The sequence below is a fragment of the Meles meles genome, chromosome 20 (assembly GCF_922984935.1).
Source record: "Meles meles chromosome 20, mMelMel3.1 paternal haplotype, whole genome shotgun sequence".
NCBI lineage: Eukaryota > Metazoa > Chordata > Mammalia > Carnivora > Mustelidae > Meles > Meles meles.
In genome coordinates this window covers 26755471-26772112 of record NC_060085.1, presented here as the reverse complement: position 1 = coordinate 26772112, position 16642 = coordinate 26755471, and the positions used below count along the sequence as shown (strand labels likewise).

Below are 16642 nucleotides of genomic sequence, written 5' to 3'. Positions count from 1 at the left end.
GGGAGGCCTGCCTCTGCCTCGCTCACGAGAAGCACAAGGCGGAAAGTAACACCATTCTTGCTTGTAGACAGAAAGCTGACTGCTGCTTGCTTTTTTTCCATCTTAAAATCTGAATTTATGGGCCGCAGCAAATTTACATATACCAGCCACAAATCCCCACCCATTTCCCTATAGCTCAAAAGCCCAAATTCCACACTGTGTTCTCGCTGTATCTCAACGGAAATTCCAGGGAAGTCGTCTGGCATGGCAGAAGCTGACCAGCCTTATGAAAATACCCAGAAAGGTGACCCATTTAGTCAAAAGAGCTTTCAGATCTCCATGAGAAAAGGAATTCACGTTAGCATAAAGGGCCTTCAGAGAGAGGGAGCAGGGGTGTTGTGTAAACGCCCAGACCTTGCAACTAACCAGCCCGGCGGTTTCTGGGGAGGCTGAGCACTCAGTGCCCCCCACCCCCCCCCCGCAGCTTCCTCTCTCTGGAGTGCTGCAGGAGATGCCCTTGGGGACACCAAGTTCAGCTCCGGAGCAGCTCGCCAGAGTTACTCGCCCCTGCTAGGGGCCCTTCACAAAGCTCCCCAGGAAGAGCAGGGGGCTGCTGGCTTGGAGTAAGGAGTGGGTAGCTGCTTGTGCCAGCGCAGCCAGACTGATGAAGGCAGGCCAACACTCCCGCCAGGAGAGAGAGACGCTGGTCAGCAGCAAACACAACGCCACACGCCCTACCGCCTCTTGATCTTTAAAGGTAGGAGAAGGAGAGGATGGGGCTTGGGGTCCTTTCTGAGAGCAATCCAACAGGGACTGCGACAGGGGATCCCCCAGCACAGCTACGTCTCCACCCCATGGGGTGGGCACCGCGAGCCCCCCCAGCTGCAACCAGGGCACCTCCTCCTCACCCGTGGTTTCTAGGCCCCACCAAGAAAGCCCTGCCTGGTGGCCCAAAGCAGCCTTCAGCTGCTCCTCACTGTCCGAACCCTCCCCAAATAACCAAATCCCCCCCCAGAACTGAAGAGGAGGCCCCAGTTAAAGTTCAATGATGCTGGGTGAGGCAAGGCAAATAGGCCCCCCAAAATTTTGTTTTATAGAAGAACATTTCAATTGCACATTCATCAAGGTCAAGTGAGCCAAGTTGCAAGCAACACAGAAATGAGCAGAACTAAAGTTGCAGAAAATCTCTCTAACTATTTTACTTTTTCTATTTTACTTTTAAGTGTGAAACCAAACTTTGAGATTAAAAAAAGAAAATACTCAATAGTTTGATGCAGGCAAGCATTGTGCCTGGCATGTGCGGGGAGGCTGATTTGGGCCTCAATTTTCTCATCTGCAAAATGGAAATAAATACAAAGCCACTTTGCGGGCTCCACGATGAGGATGAGAGCGATAAAGGTAAGGCACTCAGGACCATGCTTAGTGGATAGCAGGCACAGGAATGCGGTAGACATTCTGCTGCAGGATACGTGTGCGCATCTAAGATTCAGTACACCCATGTCTCATCAGCATGGATCCTTGGAAAAGCCAAGGAACATGCAGGAGGAGGACAAGTAAGTGTTCTCCTACCAAGCCATCTCTCCAGGCCAGGCTGTGATGATGAGGGAAAGGAGGAAGTCAGATGCTCTGTCAAAATAATTCCGACTTAAAACCAGTCTTGGCTAAGTGAAAAACCAAACTGCTTCTTTGCTTCTAGTACAAGAAAATCTTAACCAAGGACATTCTACTGCACAGCAACTGGTCAAAGGGGGATCGGGGAAGTTAAAAGTTCTTTGCTGTGTTTTGTAACCAGACAAGGAGTGTAAGTAAAACCCCAGGAAATTATTTTTTTTAGAACTGAACAATTTGCAGAAGAGTTACAGCAACCATCTACAATGTTTCAAACGACTGTATTCAAGGCAAGTGCTATAAGGCTCTTAGCGGAAAGGCAGCACTGGAGGTATAGCTCCTTATGATTCTGAAAAAGAGAAATCATGATACTAAGTAGGTAGAATTAAAATACCCAATAGTAAACAAACAAACAAACAAAAAACAATAGTTCCACCCTTCATACTGTGTATAACTTCTCTCAGGTACTGCTTTATCATTTTGGTATAAAAAGCCATTTGGTTTTCTAATCATCTTTCCCAAAAAACTCTCTCCCTAGAACATGGACTCAATTTCCCAAGAAAAGCAAGCAAGGCACTTAAAAGCTGCAAGGCCACTTTCCAAGCCCCTGCAGAGGGAAAGTGCTATTGTTCATTACACAGTAACCTGAGCCAATCTGGTGATTATTGAGCATGTTTAATGGGTAACTAGATTTACAACAGTAATGTAAGGTGGCTTCTCACAGATTGTCATGAAAGGCAATTTTCATCATTGTAAGAGCAGGAAATAGCACGCATTTAGACTGAAATGGCTCATTCCATTGCGTTTATTCATTTGGTTCAACTTGTTGGGGGAAGCAGACAGAATTAGAGATCCACCTCCTTCACTGAGGACAACTAAAGATCAAAACTAAATGCAGAATAACCAACAGGAAGGGGGTGGGGGGGATGAAATGCAAAAACAGGCGGGAGGGGGGCCCACAAGGGCACACAAGAATATCCATTAGGACACAGGAAAAACCAGATCTTTTTTTTTTTTTTAATATTTTATTTATTTAACAGACAGAAATCACAACTAGGCAGAGAGACAGGCAGAGAGAGAGGAGGAAGCAGGCTCCCTGCAGGGCAGAGAGCCCGATGTGGGGCTCGATCCCAGGACCCTGGGATCATGACCTGAGCCGAAGGCAGAGGCTTTAACCCACTGAGCCACCCAGGCGCCCCGAAAAACCAGATCTTGAATTTGGATTTGTCCTCGAAAAAGAAACTAAGCTTTACTAATATTTAATATACAGGCTGACAGTAATATATGTATATAGCTTGTGAATTTGCATATATGAGAGAGGGACACATTAAAATTGTTTGACTGATAGGAATGACTGCAGTCACAGTCAAGAAAGCCCCAGAGTGGGGCACCTGGGTGGCTCAGTGGGTTAAAGCCTCTGCCTTTGGCTCAGGTCATGATCCCAGGATTCTGGGATCAAGCCCCACATCGCCCCACATCAGGCTCTGCTGCGCAGGGAGCCTGCTTCCTCCTCTCTCTCTGCCTGCCTCTCTGCCTACTTGTGATTTCTGTCTGTCAAATAAATGAATAAAATCTTAAAAGAAAGAAAGCAAGCAAGCCCGCTCGCCCCAGAGTAGATAATCTATTTCAGCTGTGCTCACCTACCCCACGCCAAGTACCCTCAAGGAAGATGCCTGGATGGCAGCCTCCAGCCTCAGAAGACCCTTTGTGAGACAGCCCCTGCCTACCTCTGTGCCACCCACTCCTCTGACCTCCTGCTGACAAAGCCTTCTGCTGTGCCTCACTGTCTGTTCACCTGCCTAATTCTACTCAGGCGTTAGGTCCCAGCTTAACAGTCCCTCCCTCCAGGGAGTCCTCCATCCAGACGACCCACCCCAGCCTCAGGGAAGGCGCTCCTCCCCCCCAGAGCACCCACCCAGAAAGCCTGCCATCTTGATCCTCAAACCCACAGCATGGCCCACAGCTGACAGTAGCAACTGGGAGCCGGCTGGAAGGAAAGAATTTCAGCCTTCACACCTGACCCGCTCCGTCACACCAACATTTTTAATAAAGTTGCCAGGAGATCTGTGTGTGCTTGAAGGGTTAAGACGCACACTCCCAGGTTGCTCTCTCCTCTACACCAAGCAGTGTATGAGGCAAGCTCAGGGCCTGACTCTCATTATTGCTGTGGCCCTAGCACCGGGCTTGGCTCACAGCTGGTCTCTCCTATATTCACTGGAATGAGGAAGGAAGAAAAGATCTTAGGAAGCATCTTTGACAGAGGTTCCAAGCTTGGGGGGGGGGGGGGGGCGACTACCGAACACACCAGATGACAGCAGTAGTACAGGCCAGAGAGTAGATGGAAAACGAGACAAAGTCCCAGACCTGGGTTAAGAAGCACATTGATGATAATAATGATAATGCCAGCATTGTGCTATGAACATATACTGGCCTCAGCAACTAAGACAGGAACTACTACTCTGCATTTTACAGATGGGGGACACTGAGGCTCACAAAGGTGAAGACAGTGGGCCAGAGCTGCACAGCTGTTTAGAGAGAGAGTGGGGCTTAGCATGCTGGCCACCTAGCTTCAAGCCTATATCCTCAACCATCCACCTGGACCTAGTTTAACCGAGTATGTGCTGACCAGGAGGCCATTTATAGAGAAAGCAGGGTGACGTGGTACCCTGGCCACGAAGCCACGGCCAGCACAACCCAAGGCTCTGATCCTGGGCTTCTATTGCCCAATGAGCAGGGCACCCGTCCTCAACTACCCTGTGCACCCGCCTCACCGCATAGAACCCAGGATCCGGGCAAAGAAGGGAGGGGAAGGGCCCAGGAGACCAAAATTTGTTTCCAAATCAAAGCCCTCCTTGAGCACAGACTCTCCAAGAATGAAGGCAGCTGCTGACTGGCACGCGGGCTCAGCGGCTGCTGGAGGAGCGCCGCAGAGCCCAGCTGCCATCTGGAAGTGATTTGGCCCAGAGATTCCTGAACAGGGTGGAAGGCTGGAATGACCAGCCACCCGGTGCTCCAGCCCAGGTCTCAGAAACAAAGCCGACATGAATGGGCCCTGGAGGCAGCCGTAACCTAACCAGGGGTCCTCCCCTTCCAAGGAGGCCAGTCCACAGCCCTATTACAGCAAAGCAGCAGTGCGGCACTGATTTTAAACGTCCTTTCAGTGTGCAAACCCTCCAGCAGTGACTTTTGAGAATACTGGTGGATGGTACTGTATTTAGCGAACAATCACATAGCACTCACTTATGTACCATAAACTTTTCCAAACATTTTTAAGAATATTAACTTGTTTACTTTTAATAACAACCTTTGAAAGGAGGTAGTTATCACCTCCATTTTAGTGATAAGGAAACCAAGGTGGAGAAGTTTCTTAATGGCTACTCAGTGCCAAGTGGAATTTGAACCAAGAATCTTTGCTCTGAACTACTACAAGAGCTTCCTCCCATTCTGTTACTTTGTTGCAAATGGTCTAGACCTTGTTAATTCTGACCAGCATGCTACTTTGCTACTTTTAAAACATTCTCTGCTACCTAGACACACTGGAATTTGCTAGGTAGTTCAGGAAAGAACAGGATTTAGGATTACTGTATTTGTACGTTATTCTGGTGGGGGTGGGACAACAGGAAGGAAAAGGGGCTGAGTGCCGTAGTGACCCACCACCCTGGAAACCCTGCCCAGTGACCCAAGGTCTTGGGAACACACACCCGCCTGCTCTGAGGCACTGGCCTGGCACAGGCACCTTAAGTAAACATTAGGGTCAGACCACATCCTCCGAAAAGGAAAGAATTCCTTTTTCTAAAGGATCAAACCAAAACATACCACCCAAACTTCTAGGCAGAAATGATTGTCATTCTTGGGCTCGGAGACCCCCTTTTCTCCAAGTTGGCCGAGCTGCCCAGTGTCAGAAAGGTTTTTGGAAAAACAAGTAAATAAAACTGCCAGCTCCTGGCAGGCAACTAGGATTAAAAATGCCGAGGCCTCACTATGAACTGCCCGAGACAGAACAAGAAACTGAACAAACTCTTCAGCTCTTGGATACAGCCTAGAATGGGCCCACCTTACAACAACTCACAAACAGGAATCCACAGCCAGAACTGTCTTCCAGTGAATTCTAGGCACAAAAGCCAGTCCTCTGGCAGCTTCTGACCATCTCCTGTCTCCGAGCTGGGCGCCTGTACACAACTAAGATTCCAGCAATGTACACGGTTGGAAGCTAGCAAAGTCCACAAAACCCTGTATTCATTCAAAGATACCTTCCCAGATTATGGAGTAAAACACCATCCACTAAGTAAACGGGAATACCACATCCCACACCCTCCCCTCAAAATATCATTGAACATGGGGCGGCTAGGCGGCCACCCCCTCAACAAGTTCACTATGAAGATGCAAAGTGATTCTGCTCAGGTCCTGACGTGACACTCACCTCAGGGGACCCTCATCCTGCCATTCACCCAAAGTCTTGAGATCCCTGCTTTGGTCAAGACCAGAGGCTCAAAGTGTGGGCATCCAGCTGCCCCACCCCAACATCCCAGACTTGCAAAACTGGCTGTTAACAGGGGCTCTCTGGTTAGGGGAGAGGGGCTGTGTTGTACTCAGAACACTGAAGAGAGGGTCAGTTAAGGGTCAATTTCACAAAGAGACAGGCCCCACCTCTAGTCACCACTTAAAAGCTGGGTGACCTCTGCAAGTTACTTCACTCCTGCTTCCTCACCTAAAATGGACATCAGTAACACTAACAACAACCACAGAATAACAGCAACCATTTTCTAGGCACCTGGGCGAACTACGGCAAGCCCTTTATCCTCCCCGTGATTTGCTAAGGCAGATCAGTATGCAGACAAGGAAACCAAATCCTGAGGACTCAAGGTGGTGACCAATGGGATGATGAACAGAACACACTCAACACCGAACTACAGCCTGTGTCTTCGTCAGCACAATGCAACACAGCATAAGCCGTGGTACTTGAACAGAAGTCTGAGCTGGATGTGACTCGTTATCTCAAGGGCAGTAGGGCCAGTCCCCAGAACAGCCCCAGGCGCAGGGGGAAGAGGCCTCAGGCCTCACCCCCACGGGAGTTCTGGCCCTTGGCAAGTCTCCCTCCAGGCTCTAGAGGCTGGAAAACCTGTTTACGGTGAGATCCTTCTGAAGAGCAACAAGGCAGCCAATGACAAGAGTCCTAACTGTGGCCACACTCTTTGACCCCGAATGCCACTTGGGGGAATATCATCCAAGAAATCAGTTAAAAGGAGAAAATAAAATAAAACAATACAGCCTGTGGTGGGAAGCGGTCCACAACAAGAAGCTGCCCACAGCCCACAGGCCCGCAACCAGAGAAGGGGAGGCTAGCCCTGGAATGTCAGGACAATGGAAGATACTATGTCCTGGGTGAGTTCAGGAATGACAATCATGAGGGTTGAGTAGGAAAATGGGACCAGACAAAGTCTAAAATGAGACCCCCAAGCTCAGGGCACTGACGACAAACGGCGCTGCGAGCAGCTGCAGCCTCTGTAAACAGTTGGTAAATCAGGCAGTCCAGGATTTTGGGACTGTGGTTTCATTTTTTGGTTTGTTTTGTTTTTTAAGGAGATTTCATGTCATGTTTGGATACTCCCGGTTTAAGTTTCTTTGTTCACTTAATTAAATAAATGCACATTTTTAAAACAAAGACCAGGTGAACCCAGTTGAGCTCAGCCAGACTTTCAGATCCCTCGGTAGGAAAACTGGTTTCGGAAAAGGGAAAAATCCCAGGATGATTCTAGGGTGTTCCTTTCCCAGTGGTAGGAGATGGCCCCCAAAAGAAGAGGCAAGCATGTCACACAGCTCTGCAGAGAAGCCACACACACCCTCCGCCCGCCCGCCATGGGGCGCTGACTGGGCGGTGACAGCTGCCTGGGCCCAGGAAACAGGAAGCAGCCCTACCTGCCAGGACAGGTGTGGGGGAGGGAAAGGACAGAGGAGACTCAGCCTAGAGGGAACCCCTTTTACTCTGGAGAAAGTCCCAGCAGCCACACCCACCGCCCTTTCTTTCCTAGCACAGAAGTCACCATAAGGCCTGGTTTTCTCAGGAAGGGACCCCAGACCCAGGCCTATGTCAGCTCCTCCAGCAAGACACTCCCCTGGCAGCACACACACACACACACACACACACACAGTGTAGGTGCACACTTTCTCTACACACCCATGCCGTGTACACACATGTTCTACACATATGCTGTGTGTCCATACTCTGCACACATACAAGTGCACACACCCACCCACCCACACTGTACACCTCTTGCCTCTACAGTCACAGCCCATACCCTCAGAAGCCTTGTGACCTTCCTGGAAGCTTTCAATTAGCCCAGGTCACAGTGAAGACCTGACCTTCATGCTCTCCCAGGTCTGGGGAGAGGAACCCGACACCAACTCCCCCGCTCCTCTCAGGAAGACCCTGGTGTGGGGAAGGCAAGGAGAGGAAGGCAAAGTCTCCATTCATTGTACCCACTTCCTTCAATTCTCAGCTAGACCCTTCCTACTTCCATGACCTTGGGCATGTCCATTAACCCTCTGGACCCCCTTGCCTATTCTAAGGACACCCCAACTCGCAGGATGTGTAAGGACAGAACCTGGAAGGCTATTAGCACACAGCACCCACTAGTTTGGGCTCCCTACAAAACAGTAGTTACTATACCACCACTGCCCCTGAGTGATCACTTCTGCTTCAGAGCTGGCTCACCCCGAGGCACCCCGCCAGAGCTGAGCTGGGAGCAGAGGGAGTGAGGAGGACACACCCCCGCGGCTCCCCTTCCCACCTCGGGGCCCACCCTGGGCGACGAGGCCCCAGGCTCCGAGACCTGTCCCTCCCCAGGTCTCCCGCGGGGCATCCGAGCCAACGCCCCTTGGTCACAGCCGCTGGGCGCATCGCCCTGGGCGCAGCGGGGCGAGAGCTTCGGGGAGCATCTGACCAGGAACCCCACTTCCATGGACCGCAGACCAGAGGTTTCCAGCTCCCTGCAGGGACGCCCCAGGTGCGGCGAAATGCTACAGCCCCACCACCCACCGTGCAGCCCCAACCCAAGCCCAGGACCCACAGCCCCCCAAGAATACATGGCGAGGGGCAGGGCGGGGAGCTATCATACGAAATCCTAGCCCAAAGAAAAGCACCGGGAAGAGGGCCTAGGTCTCCGGCATCCCCGTGCCCTGAAGGACAACGCGCCCCCCACCCACGCCTCAGCGCCCACACCCCGCCCGCAGCTCCTGGGCGCGGTAGGGGTGCTCGGCAGGGGACCCTAGCCTTCCTCCCCACCCCACCCCCGGCCCACGCGCAGAGACCGGAAAGTACACCGCGGCGCCTGGCCGAGCCAGGGTACTCACCGATGGACACGAGCTTGATGCTCTCACGGTCCAGAAACTCGAGCGCCACGGACACATTCTCCAGCTGCATCTGGCGGAAGGTGGGCCGCTGATGGTACTTGCGGTACATGCGCTTCTGGCTGAGCACCTCGAGCAGCGCAATGAGCCGCAATCCATCGCTCAGGTCGGTCTGCAGGTTCCCAATGCGTTTGTTCACGCACTTGAGGTGCTCGTTGCACCAACGCGTGAAGGTGTTCTGCTGGATCTTCTTCCACGGCGCGTCCTCCGCCAGGTCCTTCTCGGTAACCGGCATCCTGGCGGCGGGGAGTGCGCAATGCTTAGCGACTGGCGGGGACTGGCGTAGGGAGGCCCAAGGGCCCGGGGAACGAGAACCAAAGCGGAGCGGGAGCGGGGCTCGAACTCGCTGCTACTGGAGCTGCAGCCGGGACTACTCTGCCGCCGCCTGTCCCTGGCCGCGCGAGGCGTCTGGACCGGCGCCTGCGCACTGAGCCGACCCGCCCTAGAGGCCCCGCCCAGTCCCAGCCCTTCCGCGGGAGTTCCCGGGCCACGCTCGCCCCCTACGGTCGTAAACGTGCACTGCACCCGCGGCCTCCAACGCGTCCCGGCACCCCGTGCCCTGTGCTCGCCACCTAAGCAAAAGGAAGGCAGTGAGGAGACTTTGGTTTAAGGAAAAGGTCATGCATCCGGTCCTGATCGTGGACCCGGTCCCGGAGTAGGGGACGTGCAGGAGTAGGACCGGATGGACGGGGGCGGTGGCAGCGTGGGTCATGGGGCAGGGGAGGGAGGGGAGGAGTACTTGATCCACCTCTAGGTTCAATGAGGGTTTTTATGGAGCTCCTGCTGTGTGCCAGACACGTTGTTCAGCACAGGAGGACACCATGAAGGAATGGACGTTTTACTCTTCATATTAATTAAACTCATCTGAATTACAATATTATCATTTGAAGCATTTATTGAGTGCCTCCTGTGTGCAACGGCCTCAGCACCTGAGAACTAATATAAATAAGACAAACATATTCCGAGACCTTGAGGAATTGCTAGAGTAATGGGGGAGAAAAATACAAATCAGTATCATAAACAGCTTAGTAATAGTAACAGAAAGGAAGAACAGGGACACCTGGCTGGCTTCAGCCAATAGAACACGCAACTCTTGATCTCGGGGTTGTGAGTTGGAGCCCCATATTGGGTGTATAGATTACTTTAAAATCTTTTAAAAACCAAAACAATAATTTGTACAGTGTATATCAGTCTCCCAATGCTGCTGTAACAAATTGACAAAACTTTGCCTTTAAAAAAAAAATCACAAATGTATTATCTCATTGCACTGCAGCTTAGATGTCCCTCATGGTTTCACTGAGCTAAACTCAAGGTGTTGGCAGGATGCATTCCTTTCTGCAGGCTCTAGGGAAGAATCCATTTCCCTGCCTTCTCCAACTTCTAGAAATTTACTGCATTCCTTGGCTGTGGCCTCTTCATCTTCAAAGCCAGCAACATCAGGGTGAGTCTTTCTCATGCTGTCATCTCTCTTGTTCTCTATAGTCACATCTTCCTCTCTCTCTCTCTTTTGGTAGGCTCCACACTCAGCATGGAGCCCAATTCGGGGCTTGAACTCAGCACCCTGAGATCAAAGCCTGGGCTAAGATCCGGAGTCAGATACTTAACCAGCTGAGCCACCCAGGTGCTTCTTCCTGTAATTGTTTTAAGGACTCTTGTGATTATCCGGCCCAGCTGGTTAATCCAGGGTGTTTTAAAACAACTGATTAGGGGCGCCTGGGTGACTCAGTGGGTTAAAGCCTCTGCCTTCGGCTCAGGTCATGATCTCAGGGTCCTGGGATCGAGCCCCGAATTGGGCTCTCTGCTCAGCGAGGAACCTGCTTCCCCCCTCTCTCTGCCTGCCTCTCTGCCTACAAGTGATCTCTGTCAAATAAATAAATAAAATCTTTAAAAAAAAAACTGATTAGGGGCGCCTGGGTGGCTCAGTGGGTTAAAGCCTCTGCCTTCGGCTCAGGTCATGATCCCAGGGTCCTGGGATCGAGCCCCACATCGGGCTCTCTGCTCAGTGGGGAGCCTGCTTCCTCCTCTCTCTCTGCCTGCTTCTCTGCCTACTTGTGATCTCTGTCTGTCAAATAAATAAATAAAATCTTTTTTAAAAAACTGATTAGCATTCTTAATCTCTTCTGCAACCTTAATTCCCCTTTGCCATGTAAGGTAACATTGACAGGTTCTGGAAATTAGGATTTGAACATCTTTAGGGACTGTTCTGCTGCCTACCAACACCATATATTGAGTACCTGCTGTATACTCATGTAAGCCCTGTGCTAGGTGCTGGGATATGGCAGAAACCCAGGCCAGACCTCTTCTGGCAAGAGCTGAGTAATTATAAAAGTAGCAGCTAGCATTTCCTCAGTACCTGCTCTGTTCCTGTGCCAAGAGCTTTGCTAAACAGTTCCTTTGCAATCTGCCCAGTTTGACAAGAGTTAACTGAGAGGTGAAGTGACTTCCCAAAGGCACAGACAGTTCCAAACAGAACTGGAACCTAGGTGTTTATGCACACAGTGTCCTCGACCCAAGAAGGGACACAAACCCTAGGCTTAGAGAGGGTCTTCCTGGGGGATAGGAGTTGGGCAGGACGGAGTCAAGAGCTTCCAGCCTGAGGGTTGCCCAGGAGAAGCCAGGATGTGGACAAAGAGGTCATTTGCATATACCACTTAAGTGCTTTATTCAGACAGATTGCCTTACTCATTGTAAAACAGCCTGGGGGAGTAGGGATGGTGGAGGGGGCGTGTATTACCTGGCCACTGCAGGTTAATAGGCATGCAGTAACTATGGGAAAGACTATTCCACTCCTTAGTGATTAAGTGAAGAGATTTGCCAGAGGTCAGCTAGTAAGGACTAGACAAAGCTGGACTTGAACACGGTTCTAACTCAAGTCTGCACTACGTCTAAGGCATCCGGGAGAACCCAGTTCTCAAGCCTGGGTTTTGCCTTTGTCCACACCCTCTGAACAGCAGATACACTAGAGGCCCTGTCGGTAACCTTTGCCTCCCCCCATGCCCCGAGGCTCCTGGTTCCTCGTACTTTCTTCACCTAAACTCATCCATCACAACTTATCAGCAGGGTGTCTCAGGTGTCTCAATCCCCAAGGGACCTCCTCCCTGCCCGGTGGGACAGCAGAGAGTGGACTGCCCCCTTTTTTATATAATTGTTTTCATCAGGTCTTGACACAAATAACAAAATAATTCTGCATGTAAATATCTAGCTCATTTCACCAAGGGCTGAGAAACCCCTGTATTTTAGGACCAATCCAATGATCCTCTCTACCCAATCAGAAGACACTTGAGAGTTTTCCAGGGAGCAATTCGTGAGGGATGAAGGGGACTCAGCAGTCACCGTGGAGGTAGGGGGTCACCAGCTTCAGAAACAAGGAGAGGAAGGGGACGGAGTCGTCAGATCAGTGATTGTTAAAGGATGAAGGCCGAACCACTCAGCTAGGCATTTCTGCGGGATGGTGTCTTAAACCAACACATTCCACATTCCACAGTTTTGCCTGACAAGGCCTTCACTTAAGAATACCCACTCCTTGTTTCCTAAATTCTGTCCTGGGCTTCTCTGATTTCTTGGAAGAACTGCCCCAGGTGGGCAGTTCCAAAACCCAGGCTTTGGGGGTGAATTTTGGCTGTTTGGCCTTTGGGATCTTGAGCAAACAACATCAGCAAGCTTCAGGCTTCTCCTCTAGGTGATAATGGAGATAGCACGTCTCTTCTGAGGGTTTTTACATAACACAAGCAAATCCAGCATGGTGCCTGGCACACGAGAAGCATTCTATAAATGTAATTAGAAACCAGGCAAAATGAACGGACTTCCCAACCAGTCCCTGAAAAATCTGGAACGAGCAGCATTTTCCCTAGCAGACTCTAGCCTGGCTCTGGAAGGAGCTGTGGCTCCCTGCCATGTCTGTTACAGATGTTGACAGCAGTCTGCTGCTGCCCTGAGAGATCTCGGTAAGAATCAGCTGACACACAAGCAAACACCAGCAGAGCAGTAACCCCTGCAGGTCAGTGTGGGTAAGACTGAACTGCAGCAGGTGCACCGACATCCACAAGGAATGGACCGGCTGAACGTGAGCATGAACACTGGGTGGAAGTCCCAAATGCCACGAGCCTACTTATCAAAGTCATACGAGTTGCCAAATCGGTGGGATTGGAAAGGGGTTCCTCTTTCCAAGCAACTGTGAGAAAGTTCACCAGATCGCTTCAATGCCTTTGCTCAGACAGTTCCCTCTGTCTAGAATATCATCGTCTCTCCTCTCCAATTGGGGAACCCCACCCCCTGTCTTCAGTCCCCTCATGCTCACAGCCCATGCGGTCACACCATTGATTTTTATGCTAAGCTTTCTTTGCCGTGTTCTGTGCCAGTTGCTGAAGGACGGCACCTGTCACCTCCGTCCCCTGGAAGGGTGTAGGCTGGGGTTTAAGACCTAATAGAGTCTGTACAGTCCAATGAAGATATAATGAGAGCCACACTATGATCTCTAACTTTCTAGTAACGCTTAACAGTTACTAATTGAACGTCACTTAAAAAGAAACAGGTGAGGGGTGCCTGGGTGGCTCTGTCGTTAAGCGTCTGCCTTTGGCTCAGGTTCTGATCATAAGCGGGAGGGGTAGAGGGAGAGGGAGAGAGAGAATCTGACGCAGACTCCCTGCTGAGCACAGAGCCTGATGCCGGGCTTGATCCCCCAACCCTGAGATCATGCTCCAAGCTGAAACCAAGAGTCAGATGCTCAGCCGAGCACACCTCCCAGGTGCCCCACTTACGGCAGGTCTGAATTCACACTAGGCACATTGCCAGTGCTCAAGAGCTGCCTTGGGCTACTGAGAGTTACCAGATTGGGTGATGCAGATATAAGAGAGATACTTGATATTGAAAGAAACCCGTTAATAAACTGGAGACCTGTAACGCTCTCACCAGGGTCCTGACCTTAGGACCTCACCCTCTATGTGAAACCCACCTCGACACTTCAGGAAGCCCAGCTCTGTGAAAGGGGTCCCAGGTGAACCTGCATTTTGGGCTTTCTTGGCATCCTGGGGTCCCCAGCTATGGTAGCATGTCAGGATATTCATAAGAGCAAACATAGTAAAATAATCAATAATAATAAAAGCTTCCATTTCCTGAGTGCTGCCATTTCCTCACTTAATCATCAGAACAACCCCAGGTGATGTTACTATTTATTTATTTATTTATTTTTAGATTTTTTTTTTTAAGATTTTATTTATTTATTTGACAGCGAGAGAGAGAGATCACAAGTAGGCAGAGAGGCAGGCAGAGAGAGAGAGAGAGGGAAGCAGGCTCCCTGCCGAGCAGAGAGCCCGATGTGGGACTCGATCCCAGGAACCTGAGATCATGACCTGAGCCGAAGGCAGCAGCTTAACCCACTGAGCCACCCAGGCGCCCCTTATTTTTAGATTTTATTTGTTTATTTGACAGAGAGCGAGCACAAGCAGTGGGAACAGCAAGTGGAAAGAGAGAGACACAGACTCCCCTTTAGCAGGGAGCCTGATGCGGGGCTCAATCCCAGGACCCCAGGATCATGACCTGAGCTAAAGGCAGATGCTTAAGTGACTGAGCCATTCAGGCACCCCTACTAATTATTTTATTTTATTTATTTGAGAGAGGGAGAAAGAGAGGGAGTAAGAGATCGCACAAGCAGGGGGAGGGGCAGGGGCAGAGGGAGAAGCAGACTCCCCGCTGAGTGCGACCCTGGGATCATGACCTCAGCTGAAGGCAGATGCTTAAATGACTGAGCCACCCAGGTGCCCCCCAAGTGATGATGTTATTTCCATTTTATAGGTAAGGAAAGAAGCTGAGAGGAATAATCCTATGCCTAAGGTCACAGAGTGACTGACTAGATCTTCAGGAAGGGCTAAGAAGGCAATAGTCAGGACTGAGTGCCGGGGACTGGGGCTGCCTCTGATTTTGTTCCCTTGTCTATAACCTACATTAACCATACACCTCAGAGGATGGGATGTTCTGACGAATGAGAAGCCATGGGTAAAGCACTTAGCATGTACCTGTGAGAGAACCACTGCTATTATTACCATGATTATCGTATGATGATGTCATGATAGTGTCATGATTATGGTACCAGCGGACATCAAAGAGCAGAGACTGAAAGTTTCCGAAGGGAACAGAGATAGAGAACTCGGACTTGCAAAATGAACCCCTCCTCCCCAGTTGCATCTTTGCCGCAGGGTGGGGGCCTTCTCAGTTGTAATTTTACATTGATGTCCACACCCTGCTGGGAAGAAGGAGAAAGAAACCCTAAGTGAGAGTATTTGCTCTGCCTCCAAAGAGGAGTTTTTTCAGCAGCAGCTGGAGAGGGGGGAAGGCTGCAGAGATCCTGGGTCCATGGCGGGGGGGTCCTGGGGGAGCAGGTCTTTTCCCCCAAGAGGTGCCAAAGACAATGGCAGTTTGAAGGATCAGCCAGCCCTGACCTGAAGTAAGGTGGGGGTGCTGGTAGGCAGGCTGCTCGGAGAAGGCACCCCGCTCTCCCACTCACCCGGCTCTCGCACTCACCCACCCACTAAGTTGGAGCCCAGAATGGACAGAGCGTTCGTGAAAGCCGGTCTTTCCTGGACTCACACCATGGGCCCCATGACTGATTTTATCGACATTCTCTCCTTGAATCCTACAGGTGCAGCACTCCAAGGGAGTGCACTTCCCTTGGAGTGCCTAAGCCTCTCCTGTCTGAGAGTTATCTTTTTTGATCTTTGCAAGAACTCTGTGAGCTTGGTGCTATTATCATCATCCCCGTGCTGCAAACAGGGAAACCGAGGCTACAAAAGAAGATCGGATCACTCGCTCAGGTCCCTTTGGTATTTGGTGCCAGAGTCTGGATTCAAACCCCGGTTTAGCCAGCTCCAGAGGTCAGTTCGGAGTCTGAGCTCTCAGTCCCTCAGAGGCCACAGCCCTGACTGCCAGAAGCAGTTTGCCTCCCGCTGATAAAGGAATGAAGGCAGTGGCCACCGTTCACTGGACATCTGCGTGTTGTTCATTCTGCAGGGGCTTGGATTCTCTGTCTCTGAGCCTTCCCAGCCCAAGGTGGACCTCACTTGGAGCATGCCCCACCCCCACCCCACTTGCTACAATCACCAAAAAAAAAAAACCAAAATTTTTTTTGCAAATGACTGGGCTCTCTTCCTCCAACCAGTTTGGCCGGCTTCTTTGGAAGATTTATGTGTGGGTCTGGTTTGTTTTTTTAAAAGTGCAGACAAATGGCCACAGAGCACTTTTCTGCTAAAGAAAACCCTGTCTCGCCACTGCTCACCTGGCAAACCTAGACTGCCTTCCAACTGGAACAGAACAGCCTTTGTCGTCGGCAGGACAGCTGACAAAGCCGTTTCCATCCTTATCTGGTAGACTCTTCTCTCCCCCAGTTCCCTGCACACCAGGATTAAAATTCTGACTCTCAGAGCACTCAAGGACAGGGACTGTTTATCTTTATAACCGGGGTTTAAACGTTTGTGACCGGGCACTGAATTGCCAGGGAGGAGGGACCTGCTCACGGTCACAGTGAGTGTCAGGGCTTCTGAGGGCTTCTGGCTGGAAAAGCCAAGTGCTAGGGCTCCTTTGGGATACTCAGGGATGTTTGTTGCAGCCCAAAGGTTGCTCACAGCTGGGTCTCTCACATGCATGAAGACTTGCTTCA

The 16642-nt window shown here is 50.8% G+C and overlaps 1 protein-coding gene across 6 annotated transcripts in view; it reads right to left on the bottom strand.

Annotated features, from left to right (window-relative positions):
- FLNB (filamin B) overlaps positions 1-9397 on the bottom strand; it is a 143289-nt gene extending 133892 nt beyond the window's left edge. For all 6 annotated transcript variants that reach the window (XM_045990981.1, XM_045990982.1, XM_045990983.1 and 3 more), the window contains exon 1: positions 8938-9397. In XM_045990981.1, coding sequence (XP_045846937.1) covers positions 8938-9229 — 292 coding nt within the window. In that variant the 5' untranslated portion in view covers positions 9230-9397. The remainder of the gene's footprint in view (positions 1-8937) is intronic.
- Positions 9398-16642: the final 7245 nt, after the last annotated feature.